At 49.6% G+C, this 21,433-nt stretch overlaps 1 protein-coding gene across 1 annotated transcript; it reads right to left on the bottom strand.

Annotated features, from left to right (window-relative positions):
• Window positions 1–120: 120 nt before the first annotated feature.
• On the bottom strand, window positions 121–20,192 carry Smpdl3b (sphingomyelin phosphodiesterase acid like 3B). Its single transcript, XM_042688723.1, has 8 exons — window positions 20,074–20,192; window positions 16,110–16,323; window positions 11,890–11,987; window positions 7,270–7,413; window positions 4,705–4,877; window positions 3,536–3,716; window positions 3,323–3,456; window positions 121–883 (listed from the first exon to the last, which is right to left on the bottom strand). Exons 1-8 carry the CDS (start codon window positions 20,132–20,134, stop codon window positions 503–505), a joined length of 1,386 nt encoding a protein of 461 aa, XP_042544657.1. The 5' UTR covers window positions 20,135–20,192; the 3' UTR covers window positions 121–502.
• Between the last annotated feature and the right edge of the window lie 1,241 nt (window positions 20,193–21,433).

Here is a 21,433-nt window from a genome sequence, read left to right as displayed (position 1 = left end):
CGGAGTCGCCCCAGTGCCCGGCCCCCCACTCCAGCGATTAGGAGGCTGGGTCCTAGTCCCCAGGAGGTGGCCCTGCCACCTGCCCCTGGGAGCTCCTGATCCAGCCAACGGCGCCTCGGAGGCCCGCAGGCTTCCACGGGCCTAACTTTACTCCCAAGCCCCCGAGGCCCCTGGAGAGAATGGGCTGAAGATCAGACACCTCCGGACCAACGGTGGCTCCGAGGGGACATAACACCCAGAGCACCGGGTTTACAGACGCATCGCAAGTTCCTTTCACTACGCGGGCAGTGAGCAGCAGGCGCACACCCATGTGGGGAGGAAGGACGTTTTGTAATGGGAAATGAGTTCTTTTGCCATCATGTACGTATTAAAAGGAGTAATGCAAGAAGTACCCTAGGCATTGTGGGTAAAAAGAGGTTGGGACATCATCGCCTGCTCCAGCGGTCGCAGCCCAGCTTCGGGGAGTTAAGACCAGCTCTCAGTGGGTTGACCCGGCCTCATCTTACCAAGAGGAAGATGAGTGCCGGGCGAAGGCGCCCCAGGCCACCGCCAGGCTCACCAGCACTGCCAGCCCTGGCGCAAGGGCGGCCCCTGAGGCACGCAGGCAGGAGGTGTAGGCGGGGAAGGCCACCTGCTGCATGGCACACACGTGCTCCGTGCGGCAGCCCCCCTCGCAGGGCGCGGTGTCATAGCTGACAGAGTTGTAGACGTAGTAGCGCTGTAGCATGTCCTGGTCACTGCCGATTCGGCTCAGCGCCTCTTGCATGGAGCGAGCACTGGCATCGGGCACCTGGTAGGCCTCTGTCAGCCGGTACTCAAGCTCCCAGCTCGGGGTCGGCTGTGTGTTGGCCAGGCTCAAGTTCATGAAGTAGGTCACCATATCCTACAGCAGACACAGGAAGCCAGCCACAAGTTAGCTGCTGTCCCACACCAAATCCTGTACCTACATTTGTCTCAGATTTGAACTCAGGGCCTCACATTTGCCAGGCAGAGACTCTACCACTTGAGCTAGATTCCCTCATCACCACAGGTTCAAAGCCAGCCTAAACAGAGAAGTCTGTGAAATTCCATTGCCAACTAACCAGCAATGGGAGACTAGAGATTATGCTCAAGTGGTAGAATGCCAGTCATGAATAAGAAAGCCAAATAAGGCCAGGCGCCAATGGCTCAGGCCTGTAATCCTAGCTACTCAGGAGCCTGAGATCTGAGGATCATAGTTCAAAGCCAGCCTGGGCAGGAAAGACCATGAGACTCTCATCTCCAATGAACCACCAGAAAACCAGAAGTGGCGCTGTGACTCAAGTGGAAGAGCGCTTGTCTTGAGCTAAAGAGCTGAAGGACAGCGCCCAGGTCCAGAGTTCAAGTCACACAACCGACAAAAAAAGAAAGAAAGCCAATTAAGAGCAAGAGTACAGCCGTAGTATCCTCCTTCTTCCTTCTCTTCCTGTCACACACACCCCCATTCCCACACCAGGGTACCAGCAAACCCTGGCTACTCTGCCCCTGAAACACCTCCAGGACCAAACACTTCTCACCACCACTCTATTCTAAACCGCCATCACCTCAAAGCTAGTTTACTGCCACGCTGCACCTGTCCCTCTGCCCTAGCAGCACAGCAGATAATGGTGATTTTATACAACTGTGTCAGAATATGTCCTGCTTCTGTCCCAAACCCTCCAAATCCAGAGTCCTCCCCCACAGCGCGCATGTGCTGACCTTGTTCCACCCACTTGCTTTCCATGTGCTTTCCATGTGGTCACTCAGCCACTGGGTCCTTTGACTTGCACTTCCCTCCACCTTCCCCAGACACCCATCAGCCTAGCTCAGAACCAAGTGTCTCCTTCCCTGTCTGGGACTGTCCCTGTCCCACATAGCACACATCCCTTACTCATCACCAACCTGTCTTTCCACTCTGCTCTTTCTCCTTAACCCCTCTCTTTGTTCCACATTTGATTTTGCTTATTTGTTTAGTGTCTCTCCTGTAAGAATGGAAGGTCCAGGACTGGGAAGGTGGCTCAGTGGTAGAGCGCTTGCCTTGCATGCCTGAGGCCCTGGGTTCGATTCCTCAGCACCACATAAGCAAAAAGAAAAAAGCCGGAAGTGGCACTGTGGCTCAAGTGATAGAGTGCTAGCCTTGAGCTGAAGAGCTGAGGGACAGCGCCCAGGCCCAGAGTTCAGGCCCCACGACTGGACCCAAAAAAAAAAAAAAGAGAGAGAAAAGAAAAGGCTGAAAGTAGCGCTGTGGTTCAAGTAATAGAGTGCTAGCCTTGAATAAAATGCTCAGTGACAGTGCCTAGGTTCTGAGTTCAAGCCCCAGGACTGGCAAAAGAAAAAAAAAGGGAAAAAATGTAATTTTGACAACCACAGCACATCCTGGGAGGCAAGCAATTGCTCTGTGAGTTGGCGGTTTGAGCCTAGTCAGTGGATGGAAAGAACTAGATAAGAAATTTAAGGTCTGGGGGCTGGGAAGGTGGCTCACTGGTAGAGTGCTTGCCTTGCATGTATGAGGCCCTGGGTTCGATTCCTCAGCACCACATAAGCAGAAAAAAAAAAGGCCAGAAGTGGAGCTGTGGCTCAAATGATAGAGCACTTCCTTGAGCTGAAGAAATGAGGGACAGTGCCCAGGCCCAGAGTTCAGACCCCACAACTGGACCAAAAAAAAAAAAAAGAAATTTAAGGTCAGCTGGGCACCGGTGGCTCACACCTGTAATCCTAGCTACTCAGGAGGCTGAGATCTGAGGATTGCAGTTCAAAGCCAGCCCAGGCAGGAAAGCCCGTGAAACTCTAATCTCCAATAAACCACCAGAAAACCGAAAGTGGCGCTGGAGCTCAAGTGGTAGAGCGCTAGCCTTGAGCCAAAGAGCTGAGGGACAGCGCCCAGGCCCAGAGTTCAAGGCCCACGACTGACAAAAAAAAAGAAAAAAAGAAATTTAAGGTCAAACTCTCAGGAGCCTTGACTTGTGGTCCAAGGAGATGGGACTTTACCTGGGGGCACGGGGAAGGCACTGAAGGTTGGAGCACAGGAGAGAGGCAAGATGAGAGCAGGGCTTTCTAAAGATCCAGCCCTCTGTAGGGTGTAGCACAGGGGCCACAGCAGGGCAGGTGGAGGTAGGAGACCAAGTAGGAGGCTGTGGCAATGATGCAGGTACATGGTTTGGGGGAAGAACTGTCCGATGTGGTAACCGGTGGCTCTGAGCCTGAGCCTGAGCAAGGTGGAAGGAACGTGGCCTGGCTCCATCATCAGCTGAGAGTTCAGGAAGGGGGGGTGACACCTTTAGCTCCTTCCCTTCTCCTCTGGCCCCAGGGGACCCAGGCTCCTGACCTGCACATTTAGTGTGTCTCGGTCGTACTCGATCACCCGGATGCCTGGATTGTTGGCCCCATTGACAACTCCAGGTAACGTGGTTTTCCACGGAGTGACCCCAGGTGTGAGGAACATGACGCTCACGGGAGCACCTTTAAGGAGAAAGGTAGCAAGGCTCAGGGAGGCTGGGCATTGGAGGCCAGCAGGAGCCAGGCGCCCTCCATCTCCTACCTGCATCATCATAGAACATCCGAAAGCTGTCGGTGTGGTGGTGCCCAAAGAACTGTCCAGCTATGACGCGGTGGAACCTGCGGACTAGCTGCAGGTAGGCCACATTGAAGTCCTCCCGGAACCAGGCCTTGTTCCGTGTCTTCTCAAAGAAGCCTGGAGGCACGTGGCCAATAATGTACACCTGACAGGAAACGGGACAAAGGAGCAGAGCTCAGAGATGTCCTCCCTCCTCCCTGCTCTCAAAGCCTGGCCATGTTCCTTCCCGCAGGCTCAAATCATCTCCTCCCTCCAAACCCAGATCTAACAGCACCTCCTCCATGAAGCCTTCCTGACCCCTCAAAGACCGGGCTTGGAGAGCGCAGGTCGTTCTTGCATGGTTGTGGAGCATAAGCTGTGATCACATGATCTTGCCTTACATTCCCTGAGTCACTTGGCTAGCAGGACCAGGCACTTGGCCACATTGCAGAAGGCAGAACAGAGTGGGATTTGAAGTATGAGCTCATCTGCACACTGGTGGCTCATACCTGGTCTTTCCTGCCCAAGCTGGCTTTAAACCACAATCCTTAGCTCTCAGCCTCCTGAGTAGCTGGGATTACAGGTGTGAGCCACCATACTTGGCTAGATTTTTTTTTTTTTAAGGCAGCTGTGGGGCTTGAACTCAAAGCCTAGGCACTGTCTCTCTGAGCATTTTCACTCCAGGGTAGCATTCTAGTACTCTGAGCCACAGAACCTCTTCCAGTTTTTCTGATGGTTCATTAACTCCACGGGCTGGCTTTGAACCATGATCCTCAGATCTCAGGCTCCTGAGTAGCTAGGATTACAGGCAGGAGTCACTGGCACCTGGCGCTTTTTTTCCTCCTCACGTCTAATTGGAGATAGGCATCTCACAGACATTCCTGCCCTGGCTGGCTTCAAACCTCCATCCTCAGACCTGACCTTCCAGAGTGGCTAGGATTACAGGCATGAGCCACCGATGCCTGACTTTCATAGGGATCTTAGAAGGGAAGGAGCCACTCCCAGTGATCCTCGTGCTCCCAGTGCTCCTCTGCCTGGCCCTGTAGAACCCTGGAGGATGTGAGCAGGGGCGAGGGAGTGGATGTGTTCGTGCTGAATGGAGACTTGTCCTCAAAGTACCCAGAAAGGGAGGAGGAAGAAGCAGGCGCCCTCACCATCTCCCCAGCTTGGGATGCATTGCTCAACACCTCTTCCAGCCACTGGAACTGCAGGGCCGGGTCAGCCATGCCGGCTGTCTGTTGGTTGTTGCTGTAGTATAGATTGGTATTGAGAACCACAACTCTCCCTGCCCTGCTGAGACCCGACAGCTTCTCAGAATAGAAGGCACCTGTGATGGCACAACCAGAGAGAGCCTGAAGGTGGTCTTTGTCCTGTCCACCTCTCTCCACCTCCCCGCCAACCCCACAGCCTTCCTCCCCTTCCTTCCCACAGGAAGGCTGCCAGGCTTCCTGGGTTCAAGTCCTGGCTCCATTGCTCTTTAGCTGTGTCCTTGGAAAAGTGACTTCACTACACCATGCTATTTCCTCATCTGTATAATGGAAATAAGAATGGAATGTGTTTGTATATCCAGGCCCATGGTGAACCGCCCTCCATGCAGGAACTGGCCCAGGAACTGACCTATTTAGGTCATAGTCCGGGGTGTGTGAAGAGAAGAGTCAGGTATGCCTGGGGCTGGCTATGCCTCTAGACCATTGAGGTGTTTTTTATTTTTATTTTTGGCAGTCTTAGGGCTTGAACCCTGGACTTGGGGGTGCTGTCCTTAAGCTTTAGGGATCGAGGCTAGCACTCTATCACTTAAACCACAGCTCCACTTCTAGCTTTTTATAGTTAATTGGAGATAAGAGTCTCACAGATTTTTCTGCTAGGTCTAGCTTTGAACCAAGATCCTCAGATCTCAGAAACCTGAGTAGCTAGGATTACAGGTATGAATCAGGTCTTTAGCACCCAGCTTAGACTAGCCATTTTTTCAGAGTTTTTTGTTTTGTTTTGTTTTTTTATCATGGGACTTGAACTATGGGCCTGGGCACTGTCCCTGAGCTCTTCAGCTCAAGGTGAGCACTCTACCACTTGAGCCACAGAGCTCTGGTTTTCTGGTTTTACTTCTGGTTTTCTGGTGGTTTATTGGAGATAAGACTCTCATGAACTTTTCTGCCTGGGCTAGCTTTGAATCGCGATCCTCAGATCTCAGCCTCCTGAGTAGCTAGGCTTACAGGCATGAGCCACCGGCACTCAGTAGACTAGTAGTTGTTAAATAGGAGTATTTGACAATGTGTAGAGAAGTGTGTGTGTGTGTGTGTGTGTGTGTGTGTGTGTGTGTGTGTGTGTGTGTGTGTAGTGCATGTGGGGCCTGAGGCTAGAACTCAGGGCCTGGAAACAGTCTCTTGAGCTTTTTATTTTCCCTCAAGGTTAGCACTCTACTACTTGAGCCACAGTTCTACGTCTGGCTTTTCTGATGCTTAGTAGGAAATAAGATTCATAGATTTTTTTTTTTTTTTTTTGGATCCAGTTGTGGGGCCTGAACTCTGGGCCTGGGCGCTGTCCCTCATTTCTTTAGCTCAAGGCTAGCGCTCTACCACTTGAGCCACAGAGCCACTTCCGGCTTTTTTCTTTTTGCTTATGTTGTGCTGAGGAATTGAACCCAGGGCCTCAGGCAAGCGCTCTACCACTGAGCCACCTTCCCAGCCCCGATTCATAGATTTTCATACCCAGGCTAGCTTCAAACCACAATCCTCAGATCTCAGCCTCCTGAGTAGCTAGGCATGAGCATAAGTCACTGGTGTCTAGCTGGGATTTTTTTGTTGTTGTTGTCATCACAATAGGAAGTGTTACACTGGCATCTAATGAAAAGAGACCTGAGATGATGCAAGCTTACTATAACACATAGGGGCTCCCAGGAGAAAACAATTACCACATTGGATGATCAGTAGCAGTGAGATTCAAGCTGGCTTGAGATGAAGGCTCCTGCTTTTCCCTAGGACTGCTGCAGTCTGCTGTCACGCTGAGGACAGTGCCTGGCACACAGTAACGGCTCAATAGATACTGTTTTGGGAAGCTAGGCACTGGTGACTCATATCTGTAATCCTAGTTACTCAGGAGGCTGAGATCTGAGGATCATGGTTCCAAGCCTGCCCACACAGAAGAAGACTATGACACTCATATCCAAATAACCAGCAAAAAGTTAGAAATAGGGGCTGGGAATGTGGCTTAGTGGTAGAGTGCTTCCCTAGCATTCACGAAGCCCTGGGTTCAATTCCTCAGTACCACATAAATAGAAAAAGCCAGAAGTGGCGCTGTGGCTCAAGTGGTAGAGTGCTAGACTTGAGCAAAAGAAGTTCAGGGACAGTGCCCAGGCCCTGAGTTCAAACCTCAGGACTGGGGTTGGGGAGGGGGGCGGAGTTAGAAGTAGAGGCATGCCTCAATTGGTAGAGCACTGGCCCTTGAGCAGAGAAATCTAAGTAGGAGCCCATGGCTCCAAGTTCAAGCCCCAGTACTGGCATAACTTTACACTCACTGGTTTCTATTCCTTAACAGTGCTCAGGGTTCAGAACATAAGCCTCAGATTCTGTCCTAGATTCTGTTCTCAAGCCTGCCTTTGCCAAGTGACTGTGTCTCAGTCTGCTAATGTGTGAACTGGAAATAAATATCTGTACTGATGTTAAGGGGTTGGGAAAATGAGATCAAAATCTGACACATAGTATGTGCTCCAGTGTCAGTGATACCTTCTTTGAAGAGAGCAATGGATTCATTACTAAGCCACGGTCGCCATAGTTCTGCTACTTGATTGTAGATATTGTTGCTCCCTGCTGGGAACTGGTTTTTAGGGTGAAAGTCGTGGTTTCCCAAAGCAGCATAGACTTTAGTGTCTGGGAAGAAAAGAAGAAATATTCAGAAACGATTCCAAAGCACTTGGTAGGTGTCACGTTCTCTTGCAGCCGACCAGCACAGCCAGCGGGGAAGAGCAATAAATCAGATGAGGGAAATGCAGTAAGTACAAAACCACATCTGATTGCATCTGTCTGGCTGAGCTTTGCCTGGGGAGGAAGAGCAGTGAGTTGCCTGCTCTGGCCCCTAACCCCTTTCCTAGCAAGAAATTTCCTGGTCAGAGAGGAGACCTCAGCTTGTGATAAGGAAACTAGGGATTTGTTGGCATTTCAGCCATTTGGTAATTCAGGGTCCTCTACTTTTGTCAATTGCACATGCATCTTCTGGACTGGGAAGGTGACTTAGTGGTAGAGTGCTTGCCTAGCATGCATGAGGCTCTGGGTTCAATTCCTCAGTCCCACATAAACAGAAAAGGCCAGAAGTGGCACTGTGGCTCAAGTGGTAGAATGCTAGCCTTGAGCAAGAAAGCTCAGGTACAGCACCCAGGCCCTGAGTTCAAGCCCCTGGACTGGCAAAACAACAATAACAAAAAGAAAAACAACAACAAAAATAGATCCATCTTCTGGGGTTGGTGTGTCTGGCTCATTCTTGAGTTTCATTCTTTTTTTTTTTTTTGGCAGGGGGGTCATGGGGCTTGAACTCTGGGCCTGTGCACTATCCCTCAGCTCTTCAGCTCAAGCCTTTTGCTCTACCACTTGAGCCACAGTGCCACTTCTAGCTTTTTCTGCTTATGTGGGTGCTGAGGAATCGAACCCAGGTCCTCATGCATGCAAGGCAAGCAGTCTACCACTGAGCCACCTTCCCAGCCCCAGTTTTATTCATGCCTATAGCCAGTAAATATTGTCTACTGAACACCTACTGTGTGCCAGTGCATAGAGCTTGGAACCAGGTTTGCAGGCCCAGTTCCAGGGGTGTGGCAGTATACTAGGTTGTCAGGTAGTGGGTGATCAGAGGTAAGGGCTGTCACAAGAAGGGAAGGGCTGTTTCCTGTGGAGTATGGGTATCAGGGGAGGGCTCCCTGAGGAAGCAGCCTGTGTCTGAGACCACAAAGTACAGGGGAACCCAGCCGACTGCCTCTTTGTGAACCACTTCATTCCTGCTTTCATTTTAGCCTCTGTGTCTGGCAGGTAGTAGATGGTCAATAAATAATGGACAATAAACAAAAATATCTTGCCAACAAAGATTACATGCCTGTAATCCTAGCTACTCAGGAGACTGAGCTCTAGAGGATCATGGTTGAAGCCAGCCAGGGCAGAAAAGTCTATAAGACTCTCCAAAATAACCATCAAAAAAAACATGGCAGGGCTGGGAAGGTGGCTCAGTGGTAGAGCACTTGCCTTGATGCCTGTGGCCCTGGGTTCGATTCCTCAGCACCACATAAGCAAAAAGAAAAAAAAAGCCAGAAGTGGCGCTGTGGCTCAAGTGGTAGAGCGCTAGCCTTGAGCTGAAGAGCTGAGGGACAGCGCCCACACCCAGAGTTCAGGCCCCACGACCGCACCCAAAATACAAAAAAAACAAAAACAAAAAACATGGCTAAGCCAGGTGCTGGTGGCTCGGCTGTAATCCAAGCTACTCAGGAGGCTGAGATCTGAGAATTGCAGTTCAAAGCTAGAACGGGCAGAAGGTCCATGAGACTCATATTTCCAATTAACCGTCAGAAAGCCAGAAGTGGAGCTGTGGCTCAAAGTGCTAGCACTAATCTTGAGAGAAAAAGAACTCAGGGATACCACCCAGACCTTGAGTTCATGCCCTGTGACTGACCAAAAAAAGCATGGCTGGAGACATGGATCAAATGGTAGTACTAGTGAAGCAAGCAGGCCAAACCAGTACTACGCTGTGATGTTACAGCCTGGTATGCAAGGGAAAGGAGGGAAGGGGAGGGGAGGGGAAAGGAGGGGAGCAGAGTGGCACATCCCAGAGAGTAACTGAACCAGTATGGAAGGCTGGAGGCTGGAGGCTGGAGCCAAGTTTCCAGCAGAGAATTCGTTCTAACAAGCCCTCTGTGTTGTACAAACTACAAGAACTGGGAATTTTGCAATCTCTACCTAAGTGGGAAAGCACTGTGTATTATGTATTTGTCCATTTTTGTCTTAGCAGTACATAAAACAATGATACATCTTACAGCCAATGGCATCTTGGCTATTGGGAAATTCTTGGCTATTGGGAAATAAATGTGTCAACATGTCACAGACTACAAAACCTTATCATTCACATGTATGTGTACAGTCATGGTGAATAAAGCATTTTCCTACCGACTATGTCACTTTAATTCCAGAAACCCTGTGTAGAGCAGAGGAAAGAAGCTCCAAGCTAGATCTGGGTTTGAATCCCTCCCTAGGAAGTGACTGTCTGGGAGCTGTAGTTCCTCATCTTTTTCTTTGGTCTTGGGGTCTTGAACTCTGGGCCTGGCCACTGTCCCTGAGCTCTTCAGCTCAAGGTGAGCACTCTACCACTTGAGCCACAGCACCACTCCCAGTTTTCTGGTGGCTAATTCGAGATAAGAGTCTCACGGATTTTCCTGCCTGGGCTGGCTTTGAACCAAGATCCTCAGATCTCAGCCTCCTGAGTAGCTAGGATTATAAAGTGTGAGCCATTGTGGCCTGGCTCCTTGTCTATACTTTGTAGGTGATAATAAGGATGAGCACGAGGCCTGGCGCCCTCTGCTGGAGAAAGAAGGAATGAGACTAAGTGGGTGGGACATGCTGGCAGAGTTGGTGCTTCAGGGAGCCTCCTGGAATCCTTTTCATACATTGATTTCCATTGCAGGTGGGGTGGTAGGGACCGTGGGTAAGAACCAAGCTCAAACCAGGAGTCAGTATTCTACATTGGCCACCTGACCTAAACCACCTAACTGGTTACAGCTCGTCTGTAATTTTCTTTCTTTCTTTCTTTTTCAAATAAAATTTTTTATTGTGAAAATACCATACAGAGGGGTGACAATTACATGAGCAATGTAATGAGTACATTTCTTATCAAGCATTTCATTGTTGCCTCCTCCTTTGTTTTTCTCCTACCATCCCTTCCCTTCCATCTCCACAACTACACTCTCCCCCTCTCTCTCCCCTGTAATTTTCTTTTTTTCTTTTTTTTTTGAGTCCGGTCATAGGGCCTGAACTCTGGGCCTGGGTGCTGTCCCTCAGCTCTTCAGCTCAAGGCTAGCGCTCTACCACTTGAGCCACAGCGCCACTTCCGGCTTTTTTCTTTTTGCTTATGTGTTGCTGGGGAATTGAACCCAGGGCCTCATGCATGCAAGGCAAGCGCTCTACCACTGAGCCACCTTCCCAGCCCCTCCCCTGTAATTTTCATGACAAAGAATGAACTTAAGAGCTGTGCCCACGACACAGCACTTTATATTTACAGTTATTCATGTTGCTATTATTTTTACTGCTATTACTTCACAACTATGGTCTTTTAACAGATATACTAGAACTGAAGTGTGTGTGGGGGCTGATGGGAGCTCTTTCGGTCCCCGGCTGGCATCTCCCACTTTGTGTTTGGCCCAGCCCACTTAAAACTATATTCAGCCAGGCACTGGTGGCTCATAGTTAAAATCCTAGGTACTCTGGAGGCTGAGATCTGAGGATTGAGTTCAAAACCAGCTGGGGCAGGAAAGTCCAAGACACTCCAATTAATCAAATAAAGCACCAAGTAGAACAGTGGCCCAAGTGGTAAAACGCCAGCCTTGAGCATAGAAGCTCAGGAACAGTGCCCAGGCCCTGAGTCCAAGCCCCAGGACCAGCACACACATACACAAAAGACCATCAGATGGACACAACCGTCCTCTCCATGTTGTCTCCCACAGAACAGCACCCTCCTGAGCCCTGCCCAGAGGCCCTGGCAGCCTCGGCTGGAAGGCAGAATCTCCCAGAGGCCCTGGCAGTCAGGATGGTTTGAGGACAGCTTGTGCTAAACCAGTACACAAGCACTATGTGTGCACCTCTGTGCATCTGGGGACGCCTGGGTGTATTGACAGACTCTGTGGGAAAGGTGGTAAACAGAAGACATTGAAACAGCATTGCCTCTGGTGGAAGTCTAGTGTCCACAGGCCTGTGAGCTGTTGTGGCCCCAAGGGGGTCGTCAGAAAAGTAAGGAACCAGCCGGGCACCAGTGGTTTATGTTTAATCCTAGCTACTCAGGAAGCTGAGATCTAAGGATCGAGGTTCAAAGCCAGCCCGGGCAGGAAAGTTCATGAGACTCATTGCCAATAAACCATGAGAAAACTGGCAATGGCACTGTGACCAAAGTGGTAGAGTGCTTGCCTTGAGCTGAAGAGCTCAAGACAGCGCCCAGGCCCAGAGTTCAAGCCCCATGACCAACAAAACAAAAAGAAAAGGAATCAGCTGTACCACATCTGAGACCTGGGTAGCAGCCATCCTTGTCAATGGATGGAGTGTGGACTCCAGTCACCCTGCTGGCACAAGCCAGGCCCACGAGTTCAGGGACAGGTGCAGACTTACCCGGAAACACCTCCCTGATGAGGGCAGTCAGGAGCTGCACAATCCTCAGCACCGCCTCCTCTCCCAGGCTCTCGTTGGGCACATGAGGTGTGTCATCCCTGCAAAACACCACCATGCCCATTGGAATGGGCAAGGCAGGAAGGGACAGCTCCGCAGAGAGGCGCTGGAGACCTGGGCCTCGCAAGCCCACATGTGTGGGCATGGAGAGACTGGACTGGAGTCAGACCAGAGAGTTCAAACCCAGCTTCTGCCAACTATCTGCCTGCTGTGGGGCTCCTTGACTAAGTCTCTATACACTCATCTGTAAAACAGGAAATAATATGTACCTACAGCTAGAGAATTTGTAAAACGTCCTATAAAGGAGAAAAAAAATATATATGTATATATATTTATATATATACATATATTATACATATTATATATACATATTTATATATGTATATAATATAGTAATAGTAATCATTATTAATATTATTGCTTTTTCTTTCAGGTGGTAGTAGGGGGGTGGTTTTTTGGAGGGTTTTTTTTTGGTTGTTGGTGGTTGTGGGGCTTGAACTCTGGGCCTGGGCACTGTCCCTGAGCTCTTCAGCTCAAGGCAGGTGTTCTACCACTTGAGCCACAGTGCTACTTTTAGTTTTTCTGGTGGTTAATTGGAGATAAGAGTCTCATGGAAGGGGCTGGGAAGGTGGCTCAGTGGTAGAGCACTTGCCTTGCATGCTCGAGGCCCTGGGTTCGATTCCTCAGCACCACATAAGAAAAAAGCCGGAAGTGGCGCTGTGGCTCAAGTGGTAGAGTACTAGCCTTGAGCTGAAGAGCTGAGGGACAGCGCCCAGGCCCAGAGTTCAGGCCCCACGACCGGACCCAAAAAAAAAAAACGAGTCTCATGGAAACCGGGCATTGGTGGCTCCTGTAATCCTAGCTACTCAGGAGGCTGAGATCTGAGGATTATGGTTCAAAGCCAGACCAGGCAGGAAAGTCCGTGAAACTCTTATCTCAAATAAACCACCAGAAAACCAGAACTGGCGCTGTAGCTCAAGTGGTAGAGTGCTAGCTTTAAGCTGAAGAGCTGAGGGACAGCGCTCAGGCGCAGAGTTCAAGCCCTATGACCGACAAAAAAAAAAAAAAAAAGTCCGGACATTCCTGCCCGGGCTAGCTTTGAACAGCAATCCTCAGATCTCAGCCTCCTGAGTAGCTAGGATTACAGGCATGTAATCCTAGCCACCAACACCTGGCTTCTGTGAAACTCTTATCTCCAACTAACTGCAAAAAGCGAGAAGTGAAGTTGTAGTTCAAGTGTCAGAATTTTAACCTTGAGGGGGCTGGGAAGGTGGATCAGTGGTAGAGTGCTTGCCTTGTATGCATGAGGCTCTGGGTTCAACTCCTCAGTACCACATAAGCAGAAAAAGCCAGAAGTGGCGCAGTGGCTGAAGTAGTAGAACGCTAACCTTGAACTGAAGAGCTGAGGGACAGCACCCAGGCCCAGAGTTCAGGCCCCATAACCAGCAAAAAAAAAAAATTTAACCTTGAGCTTTTGAGCAAAAAGCTTAAGGACAGCACCACGTGTTCAAGGCCTACAATGGGCATGTGTGTGGGTATGTATGAGCGTACGATGGCATAACTTTTTTTTTCCTTGATGGTATGGTGAATTAAACTCAAAGGCCTATACTTGCTAGATATGAGTATTACCACTTGAGCCAGGCCACCAGCCCTGTGTGTGTCTGTGTGTGTACCAGTACTGGGGCTTAAACACAGGGCTTGCCCTCTCACTAGACTTTTATACTTAAAGCTAGTTCTCAAGCACTTGAACCATAGCTTTATTTCTGGCTTTTGGGGTTAACTGGGGATAAGAGTCTCATGGACTATTCTGCCTGGGCTGGTTTCAAACTGCAATTCTCAGATCTCAGCCTCTTAAGTAGCTAAGATAATAGATATGAGCCATTGGCACTTGACTTCCATTTTTTTTTCTTTGTTAGTTATGAACTGGGTGCTGGGGCGCTATTCCTACAAAGCCAGCATTCTACCACTTGAGCCACAGTGCCACTTCCATTTTTTTGGTGGTTCAAACTAGGATTATAGGCATGAGCCACCAGCAGCTGGTGTGCCTTTAATTTTTATTTTAATTTTTTAAATGAGTGGTTTACTTTCAAGATGATACAGAATGCAAGAGTAGAACAAATAGCAGACTCTGGCAGGAACCTAGGCTGGATTTACTTGATATTTACAGCTGAGGTAGCAATGGCTGACACAATGGCTGACAAACTAGAGACTGAGCCACTGTAGGATTTTTTTTTAAAGGTTGTTCTTAATGTTCAGAGTCCTAGACAAAACTTTATTCTACCTATAGGTGGCAGAAATGTTACGACAGGAAATCCAGATGTTGAGTGGGAATGGAATCAAGGGTCACCATCATCTCAGGGACAAGGAACAGCTTACTTTTTGCCAGACTTCTTTTTTTTTTTTTTTTGTCGGTCGTGGCTTGAACTCTGGGCCTGGGCGCTGTCCCTCAGCTCTTCAGCTCAAGGCGAGCGCTCTACCACTTGAGCTACAGCGCCACTTCCAGTTTTCTGGTGGTTTATTGGAGATAGGAGTCTCACGGTCTTTCCTGCCTGGGCTGTTTGCCAGACTTCTTAATTCCACCTGTGGCGAGGGGCCCCTTCCCCGCGGCCTTTGCTTTCAGTTCCTCGAGTTTCTTCTGCTCCTCTGTCTGTTTCTGCTTGAAGGCCTTCTCTTCTTCATCCATCTCCTTGGCCTGCTTCTTGGGCTGCTTCAGGGGCTTCTTTTTGCCACCTTCGTGGTCGAACATGATACCAGCAGAGCCTTCGCCCAGACCCTCTTTATTTTTAACTTGGTAAAGAAGCTAATGTGCGTGCGTGCGTGCGTGCGTGCGTGCGTGCGTGCGTGCGTGCGTGCGTGCGTGTGTGTGTGTGTGTGTGTGTACTGGTTCTGGGTCTTGTCCTTGAGCTCTTTTGCTCTAGGCTAACACTCTTCCACTTGAGCCACAGCTCCACTTCCAGCTTTTTTGTTGGACATAAACTATTTAGTTCATGGTTTTGAAGGCTAGAAGTCGAAGGCACATGGTATGGTTTCTGGTGAGGGCCCTCTTGGTTGAAGCACATCATAGTAGAAGTGTGCACATATCTCTCTAGTATTATTATTATTGTTGTTATTATTTGGGAAAGGAAGCTCCAGTCTCATCTGCACCCCAGGGAGCTCAGCCAGGGCCGTCTAGGGCCCTCATGGAATCAATCATCATCACTTTCCTTAGTAGTTAGTCTTTCCCCTCCCCCCATGGCCCTTGGAGTGCTATTCCTGGTGGCTCCCTAGTCTGAGCACCTTCCAGTCTTCCTCATCAGATCCTTTGGCTCACAACTTCCTGCTGCACAGGTCAAAATCTCTGACCCAATGGCCAAAGACTTGTCTCTATTACCTTTTTTCTTTGGGTCATGGGGCTTGAACTCAGGGCCTGACTGTGGTCTCTGAGCTTTTTTTGCTCAAGGATAGTCCTCTACCACTTTGAGCCACAGTGATACATCTACTTCCAGTTTTCGGGTGGTTAATTGGAACTAAGAGTCTCATGGACTTTCCTGCCTGGGCTTTGAACTGCGATGCTCAGACCTCAGCCTCCTGAGTAGCTAGGATTGCAACAGGCATGCACCACCAGCACCTGGTCTCTATGGCCTTCTTGAAGGCAAGTCTGCACCTCTGCATCCTCTAACCCAGTGGTAGCCTGTGACGGGAGGAAGCAAGTACTTGGGAAAGGTAAAGGTCCCCAGTATCCTTGGAGAAGCAGAAACTGAGTCTCTGAGGCCAGGCAGTGCTAGCAGCACCAAACCATGAATACTCTTTAGGGCTATTGTGCAGCCCAGGAGTGGCTAGCAGCTGTCCAGAGGGACACTGAGTGCACGCTGGACCATGTTGCTTCTGGTTCCTTCTTCCCTGCCTGCATTTAGACCTCTCAGGCTGGGCAAGTGGCTCAGGGTCCATTCCCAGCTTAATTAAACCTTCAAGCCCTCTGCTCGCTCACATCCCCAGCATCCCTGGCCATGGCTGCTGCAGCCAGTAGACACAGGTCACAGGCCATCTTGGAGACTCACCAGGGATGCCTGGACAAGTGACAAAGGGCCGATGTGAGAGTCGGGAGACACATGAGTTACAGCCTGGCTGGTGCATGGCACAGCAGGTCACCAGGGAAGAAGGACTTCAGTAAGGGCTGCTCTTACCCCGTCCAGAGAATGAAGTCTGGCTTCGGCTCAATCTCCTTCATGGCATAGATGGAGGAGTTGATGAGGGTCCAGGGAGAGTCACAGAGATAATCACCCCAGGGCCCCGCACTGGGCACAGGCTGGGAGCCGGCTGATGGGCACACCTGGAGCGGATCTTTGGTCACTGTGTAGTTGGGGTCCAGGTGTAAGTCAGAGATGTGCCAGAACTTCCCTGGAGGGAAAAGAAACAGTCAGTGCTGGTGCCCCTCAGCCTGCATGAGGAGTGGATCTGGAGGATCCTGGGCTGGGAACGAGGCATTGTCCAGGGAAAACCAAGACCTTTGGCTATGCCCTTTCTATTGCCCAGGACAGCTCCCCAGCAGCAGCACGAGGCATGGAGCCTCAGGAGTCTCAAGACTCTTTGAGTCTTGATGTTCTTGGTTTCAAGCAAAGACAAGAGACCTGTAGAGGTGAATCACTTCTTTAGATCCATACGAGTTGTGTGAACTACATCACTCCCTGAGCCCATCTCTAAAGCCAGACTCTATCATACACTAGTGAAATATAGGAAAATCTGATCTGAAGGGCAGATGCTGTGTCTCACATCTGTAATCAACGCTACTTGTGGGAGGGAGAGGAGTAAATTGTGAGGATTAGCTGAGTGTTCGTGGTTCAGCACTGCAATCCTAGCTACTCAGGGGGCTAAGATCTGAGGTTCGTGGTTCAAAGCCAGCCGGGCAGGGAAGGTCCAATAAACTACTTAAAAAGGATGGAAGTAGGGCTGGGAAGGTGGCTCAGTGGTAGAGCATTCGCCTTGTAAGCACGAGGCCCTGGGTTCAAGTCCTCAGCATCACATAAGCAAAAAGAAAAAAGCCAGAAGTGGTTCTGTGGCTCAAGTGGTAAAGCGCTAGCCTTGAGCTGAAGAGCTGAGGGACAGCGCCCAGGCCCATAGTTCAGGCCCCACGACCAGACCAAAAAAAAAAAAAAGATGGAAGTAGGGGCTGGGAAGGTGGCTCAGTGGTAGAGCACTTGCCTTGCATGCATGAGGCCCTGGGTTCGATTCCTCAGTACCACATAAGCAGAAAAAAAAGCTGGAAGTGGCATTGTGGCTCAAGTGGTAGAGCACTAGCCTTGAGCTGAAGAGCTGAGGGACAGTGCCCAGGCACTGAGTTCAAGCCCCAGGACTGGCAAAAAAAAAAAAAAGAAGAAGAAGAAGCATAAATAGAAAGATCACAGTCCCAGTCTGGTCCAGATAAAAAATGTAAGACCCTAACTGAAAAATAGCCTAACACAGAAAGGGCTGAAATATAGCTGAGCCATTGAGTTCAAGTACAAGGTACTAAGTTCAAACTCCAGTATCACCAAAACTAAAATCTGACTTTGAACCATGGTTGGGAGGCTGAGGCAGGAGGATCAAAATTCAAGGCCATCCTGGACTGGACTGTAGAGCAAAATCCAGCATAGTAAGGCTAGCCAGGGAAGACTTGGGATCTGAAAAACATGTACAGGTGGGCTGGGAAGGTGGCTCAGTGGTAGAGCGCTTGCCTTGCATGCATGAGGCCCTGGGTTCGATTCCTCAGCACCACATAAGCAGAAAAAAAGCCAGAAGAAGCGCTGTTACTTAAGTCTACGGCACTAGCCTTGAGCTGAAGAGCTGAGGGTCAGAGCCCAGGCCCAGAGTTCAGCCCCCATGACCCACTAAATAAATGAATAAATAAATTTACCTCAGCTTTAAAAGTATAGATGTGCAAACATTCCAGCAAGCTTGGAGGAAAAGAGAAAAGTTAGCACCTATAACCCCCACCATTCCAAGAAGACATGTGGAGGGACATAGATCTCACAGCAGCAGACAAAGGCCACTTCCCAGCCATGGTCTCGTGTTCATCCTCAAAATGGGCATCATGACCATAGTACCTGTTTTACAGGGACTACCAAATCAAATGAAGCCAGGCTGGTAGAGCCTGCCTCTAGTCCCAGCAACTCAAGAAGCTATGGCCAGAGGACATTTCAGTCCAGAAATTCAAAGCCAGCCTGGGCAACACAGGAGAGCCTAAATCTAAACATGAAATTAAATTAAATTTAAAAAATTAAATTACTGGGGCTGGAAAGATGGCTCAGTGGTAGAGCACTTGCCTTGCATGCCTGAGGCCCTGGGTTCCATTCCTCAGCACCACATAAGCAAAATGAAAAAAAGCCGGAAGTGGGCTGGGAAGGTGGCCCAGTGGTAGAGAGCTTGCCTTGCATGCCTGAGGCCCTGGATTCGATTCCTCAGCACCACATAAGCAAAAAGAAAAAAGCCGGAAGTGGCACTGTGGCTCAAGTGGTAGAGCGCTAGTCTTGAGCTGAAGAGCTGAGGGACAGTGCCCAGACCCAGAGTTCAAGCCCATGACCGGACCCAAAAAAAAAAAAAGCCGGAAGTGGCGCTGTGGCTCAAGTGGTAGAGCGCTAGCCTTGAGCTGAAGAGCTTAGGGACAGAGCCCAGGCCCAGACTTCAGGCCCCACAACCGGACCCCCCCCAAAAAAAAATTACTCTGTGTGTGTGTGTGTGTGTGTGTGTGTGTGTGTGTGTGTCTGTTAGTATTTGACCTTGAACTCAAGGTATCACACTCTGGCTTGCGTTTCTGTTCAAGGCTGGTACTCTACCACTTGAGCCACATCTCTAACAAGTGGAGGGCAGAGGCAACCGAGAAAGCCACTTCCTTATACACCTGTCCCAATTAGACACCACCTTTCCCAATCATCCTTTGGGGGCACTAGCCCAAAACTGCTCAAACTCGCAAAACAAGTTATGGGCTAAAAGTTCCTGCTGACCCCGGCCATATAAACCCTGCTACAACCAGACTCTGCACAACCTCTCTGATCCAGACCAGGGAGTTCGCCGGGAAATATACCCCAATAAACTTTTCTTTCTTCACCTTTACCTCCTTCTGCGTGCTCTTTCCTGGCCTAAAACCTTACAACCTCCACTTTCACTTTTTTTTTTTTTTGGATCCAGTCGTGGGGCCTGAACTCAGTGCCTGGGCGCTGTCCCTCAGCTCTTCAGCTCAAGGCTAGTGCTCTACCACTTGAGCCACAGCGCCACTTCCAGCTTTTTTCTTATGTGGGCTGAGGAATCGAACCCAGGGCCTTGAGCATGCAAGGCAAGCGCTCTACCACTGAGCCACCTTCCCAGCCCTCCACTTTCTTTTGTGTGTATGTGTGAGAACGGGGGTTGTGCTGGTCCTGGGGCTTAAATTCAGGGCCTGGGCACTATTCCTTAGTTTTTTCACTCAAGGCTAGCATTGTATCACTTGAGCCACGGCCCCATTTCTGGCTATTTGGTGGCTAACTGGAAATTAGAATCTCTCAGATTTGTCTCCTTGGGCTGGCTTTGAACCCTGATCCCCAGATCTCAGCCTCCACAGCAGTTAGGATTACAGGCATGAGCCACCGGCACCTAGCAGTGAGCATTCTGTTATAAACAGAATATAGTTGAACAGCTGGGGATCATTTCCTGCCTCAGTACATAGCTGTTTCCCTGATGCTTTATTTTCCTATACACAATGGAGATGAGATAAGGGATGATAACTACTGGCAGTATCTGGCACATTCTAAGTGTTCTTTTTCTTGCTCCTCATTTTGTGTATTGTCTAGCTATATCTTATTCAGATATAGCTCTTTTTGTTTTTAAACTGGGGATCAGATCCCTAGTACTTGCTAGGCAAGTGCTTTGCCACTGAGCTACATCCCAGCCCCAGTATAGTTTTCTTATTAGCTATGTTTCAGGATTCAAATGATATTTCATTATTCAAATGTTATTTCAATTAACAAATGCTATGACAACCCTGGCCCAGTGTGGCCCCTACTTAAACTCTAGGAAAGACTCACGCAGCCTGCCTAAGCTGTTCCCTCTGTCTCTGCGGCTCCCTCTGGGAGCAGCTCCAGCTCCAACCTGAGTTCACAGGACAAAACAAAGATACCTCCGGTGTTCCTGGGGCCCTACCTGTTTCAGCCGTGGTGACTCCCCAGTGGGCCAGAAAAATCAGCCATGGGAACAGCCTCATCCTGGGCTCCCAGATGCCACGGGTTCCCCAGAGGTGTTTACAGCAGGCCTCTCTGTATCTGTAGCTGGCCACGTGTCTGAGAACTTCCCCTCTGCTCCCGGCTCCGGATTGTCTAGGGCTTCTGGCATCTCTTGCTTTTCCTCTTTTGCCCAGCAGGGTGTGACCTGGGCCGGGCCCAGATTAGGTGCCAGTCAGCACTAGAGGGAGGTCTTTGCCCTCTTTGATAGAAGCCACACCTGTCTAGCCAGATGCTGTGGGTTAGGAAAATAAGACATCTCTGTTTTGTTTTTGTTAGCCCATAGCTTAGCATGCTCCTTTCCTAGGCAACACTAGGCCCATGTAGTAAAGGCAGTAAATAATCAACCCCCTTTCCCTTGGGATGGCACTCCTCTGGGGCAGCTATCACCATAGAAGGCAGCAAGAGCCCCTTAGAGTGACCTTCAGGTCTGGGCAGCTGCAGAACCCCTTATCATCTACTACTTGGGCAGCACCCATAAATGCTAGTCCACCATGATGAAGCTCTGATCCTCACGTCCACACCAGGGTCTCCACCTCCTAAACCTCTTAGATTATATAGGTCACCTCAGACAATAGCCCATACTTCTCTCTTGTGAGAAGAGGGCTTGGCCGTCCCTTTACTGGCAATAAAAAACTTTTCTTTGTGTTTTGTGTCTAACAGTTTTGTTTTGTTTTTGTTTGCCAGTCCTGGGCCCAGAATTCAGGACCTGGGCACTGTCCCTGAGCATCTTTTGCTCAAGGCTAGCCCTCTACCACTTGAGCCACAGTGCCACTTCTGACCTTTTCTGTTTATGTGGTACTGAGGACTTGAACCCAGGGCTTTGTGCATAGTTGGCAAGTACTCTACCATCAAGCCACATTCCCAGCCTCCCAAAAAAACTGTTGTACTTGTGCTGGTTCTGGGGCTTTAACTCAAGGCCTGAGCACTGTACTTGAGCTTTTTTTTGCTCAAGTCTGGCGCTCTACCACTTGAACCACAGCTCCTCCACTAATGGCATTTTTTTGGTGCTTAATTCCCCTGTGAGATCTTTTATTTTTTGCTGTAACAGAGCCACACCTCCAGGTATTTTTGCCTTTAGTTTTTTTTTTGTTGTTGTTGTTTTTGCCAGTAGTGGGGCTTTGCCTTTAGTTTTTTTTTTGTTGTTGTTGTTTTTGCCAGTAGTGGGGCCTGAACTCTGGGCCTAGGCACTGTGCCCCAGCTTTGCAGCTCAAGGCTAGCACTATATAAATTGAGCCACAGCACCACTTCTGGCTTTTTCTGCTTATGTGGTACTGAGGAAT

The sequence above is a fragment of the Dipodomys spectabilis genome, unplaced genomic scaffold (assembly GCF_019054845.1).
Source record: "Dipodomys spectabilis isolate Male_0828 unplaced genomic scaffold, ASM1905484v1 ptg000118l, whole genome shotgun sequence".
In the NCBI taxonomy this organism is placed as follows: Eukaryota; Metazoa; Chordata; class Mammalia; order Rodentia; family Heteromyidae; genus Dipodomys; species Dipodomys spectabilis.
Note: the sequence above shows the minus strand (reverse complement) of the source record. Positions and strands in the feature narration are given on the sequence as shown.

Excerpts from the sequence above, each read along its gene's own strand:
- Smpdl3b (XM_042688723.1), bottom strand. The coding sequence starts at position 20,134 with ATGAGGCTGTTCCCATGGCTGATTTTTCTGGCCCACTGGGGAGTCACC. Across the intron at positions 16,324-20,073 it reads AGTCACCACGGCTGAAACAG|GGAAGTTCTGGCACATCTCT; the intron begins GTAGGGCCCCAG and ends TTTTCCCTCCAG. Across the intron at positions 884-3,322 it reads GAGACACACTAAATGTGCAG|GATATGGTGACCTACTTCAT; the intron begins GTCAGGAGCCTG and ends TGTCTGCTGTAG.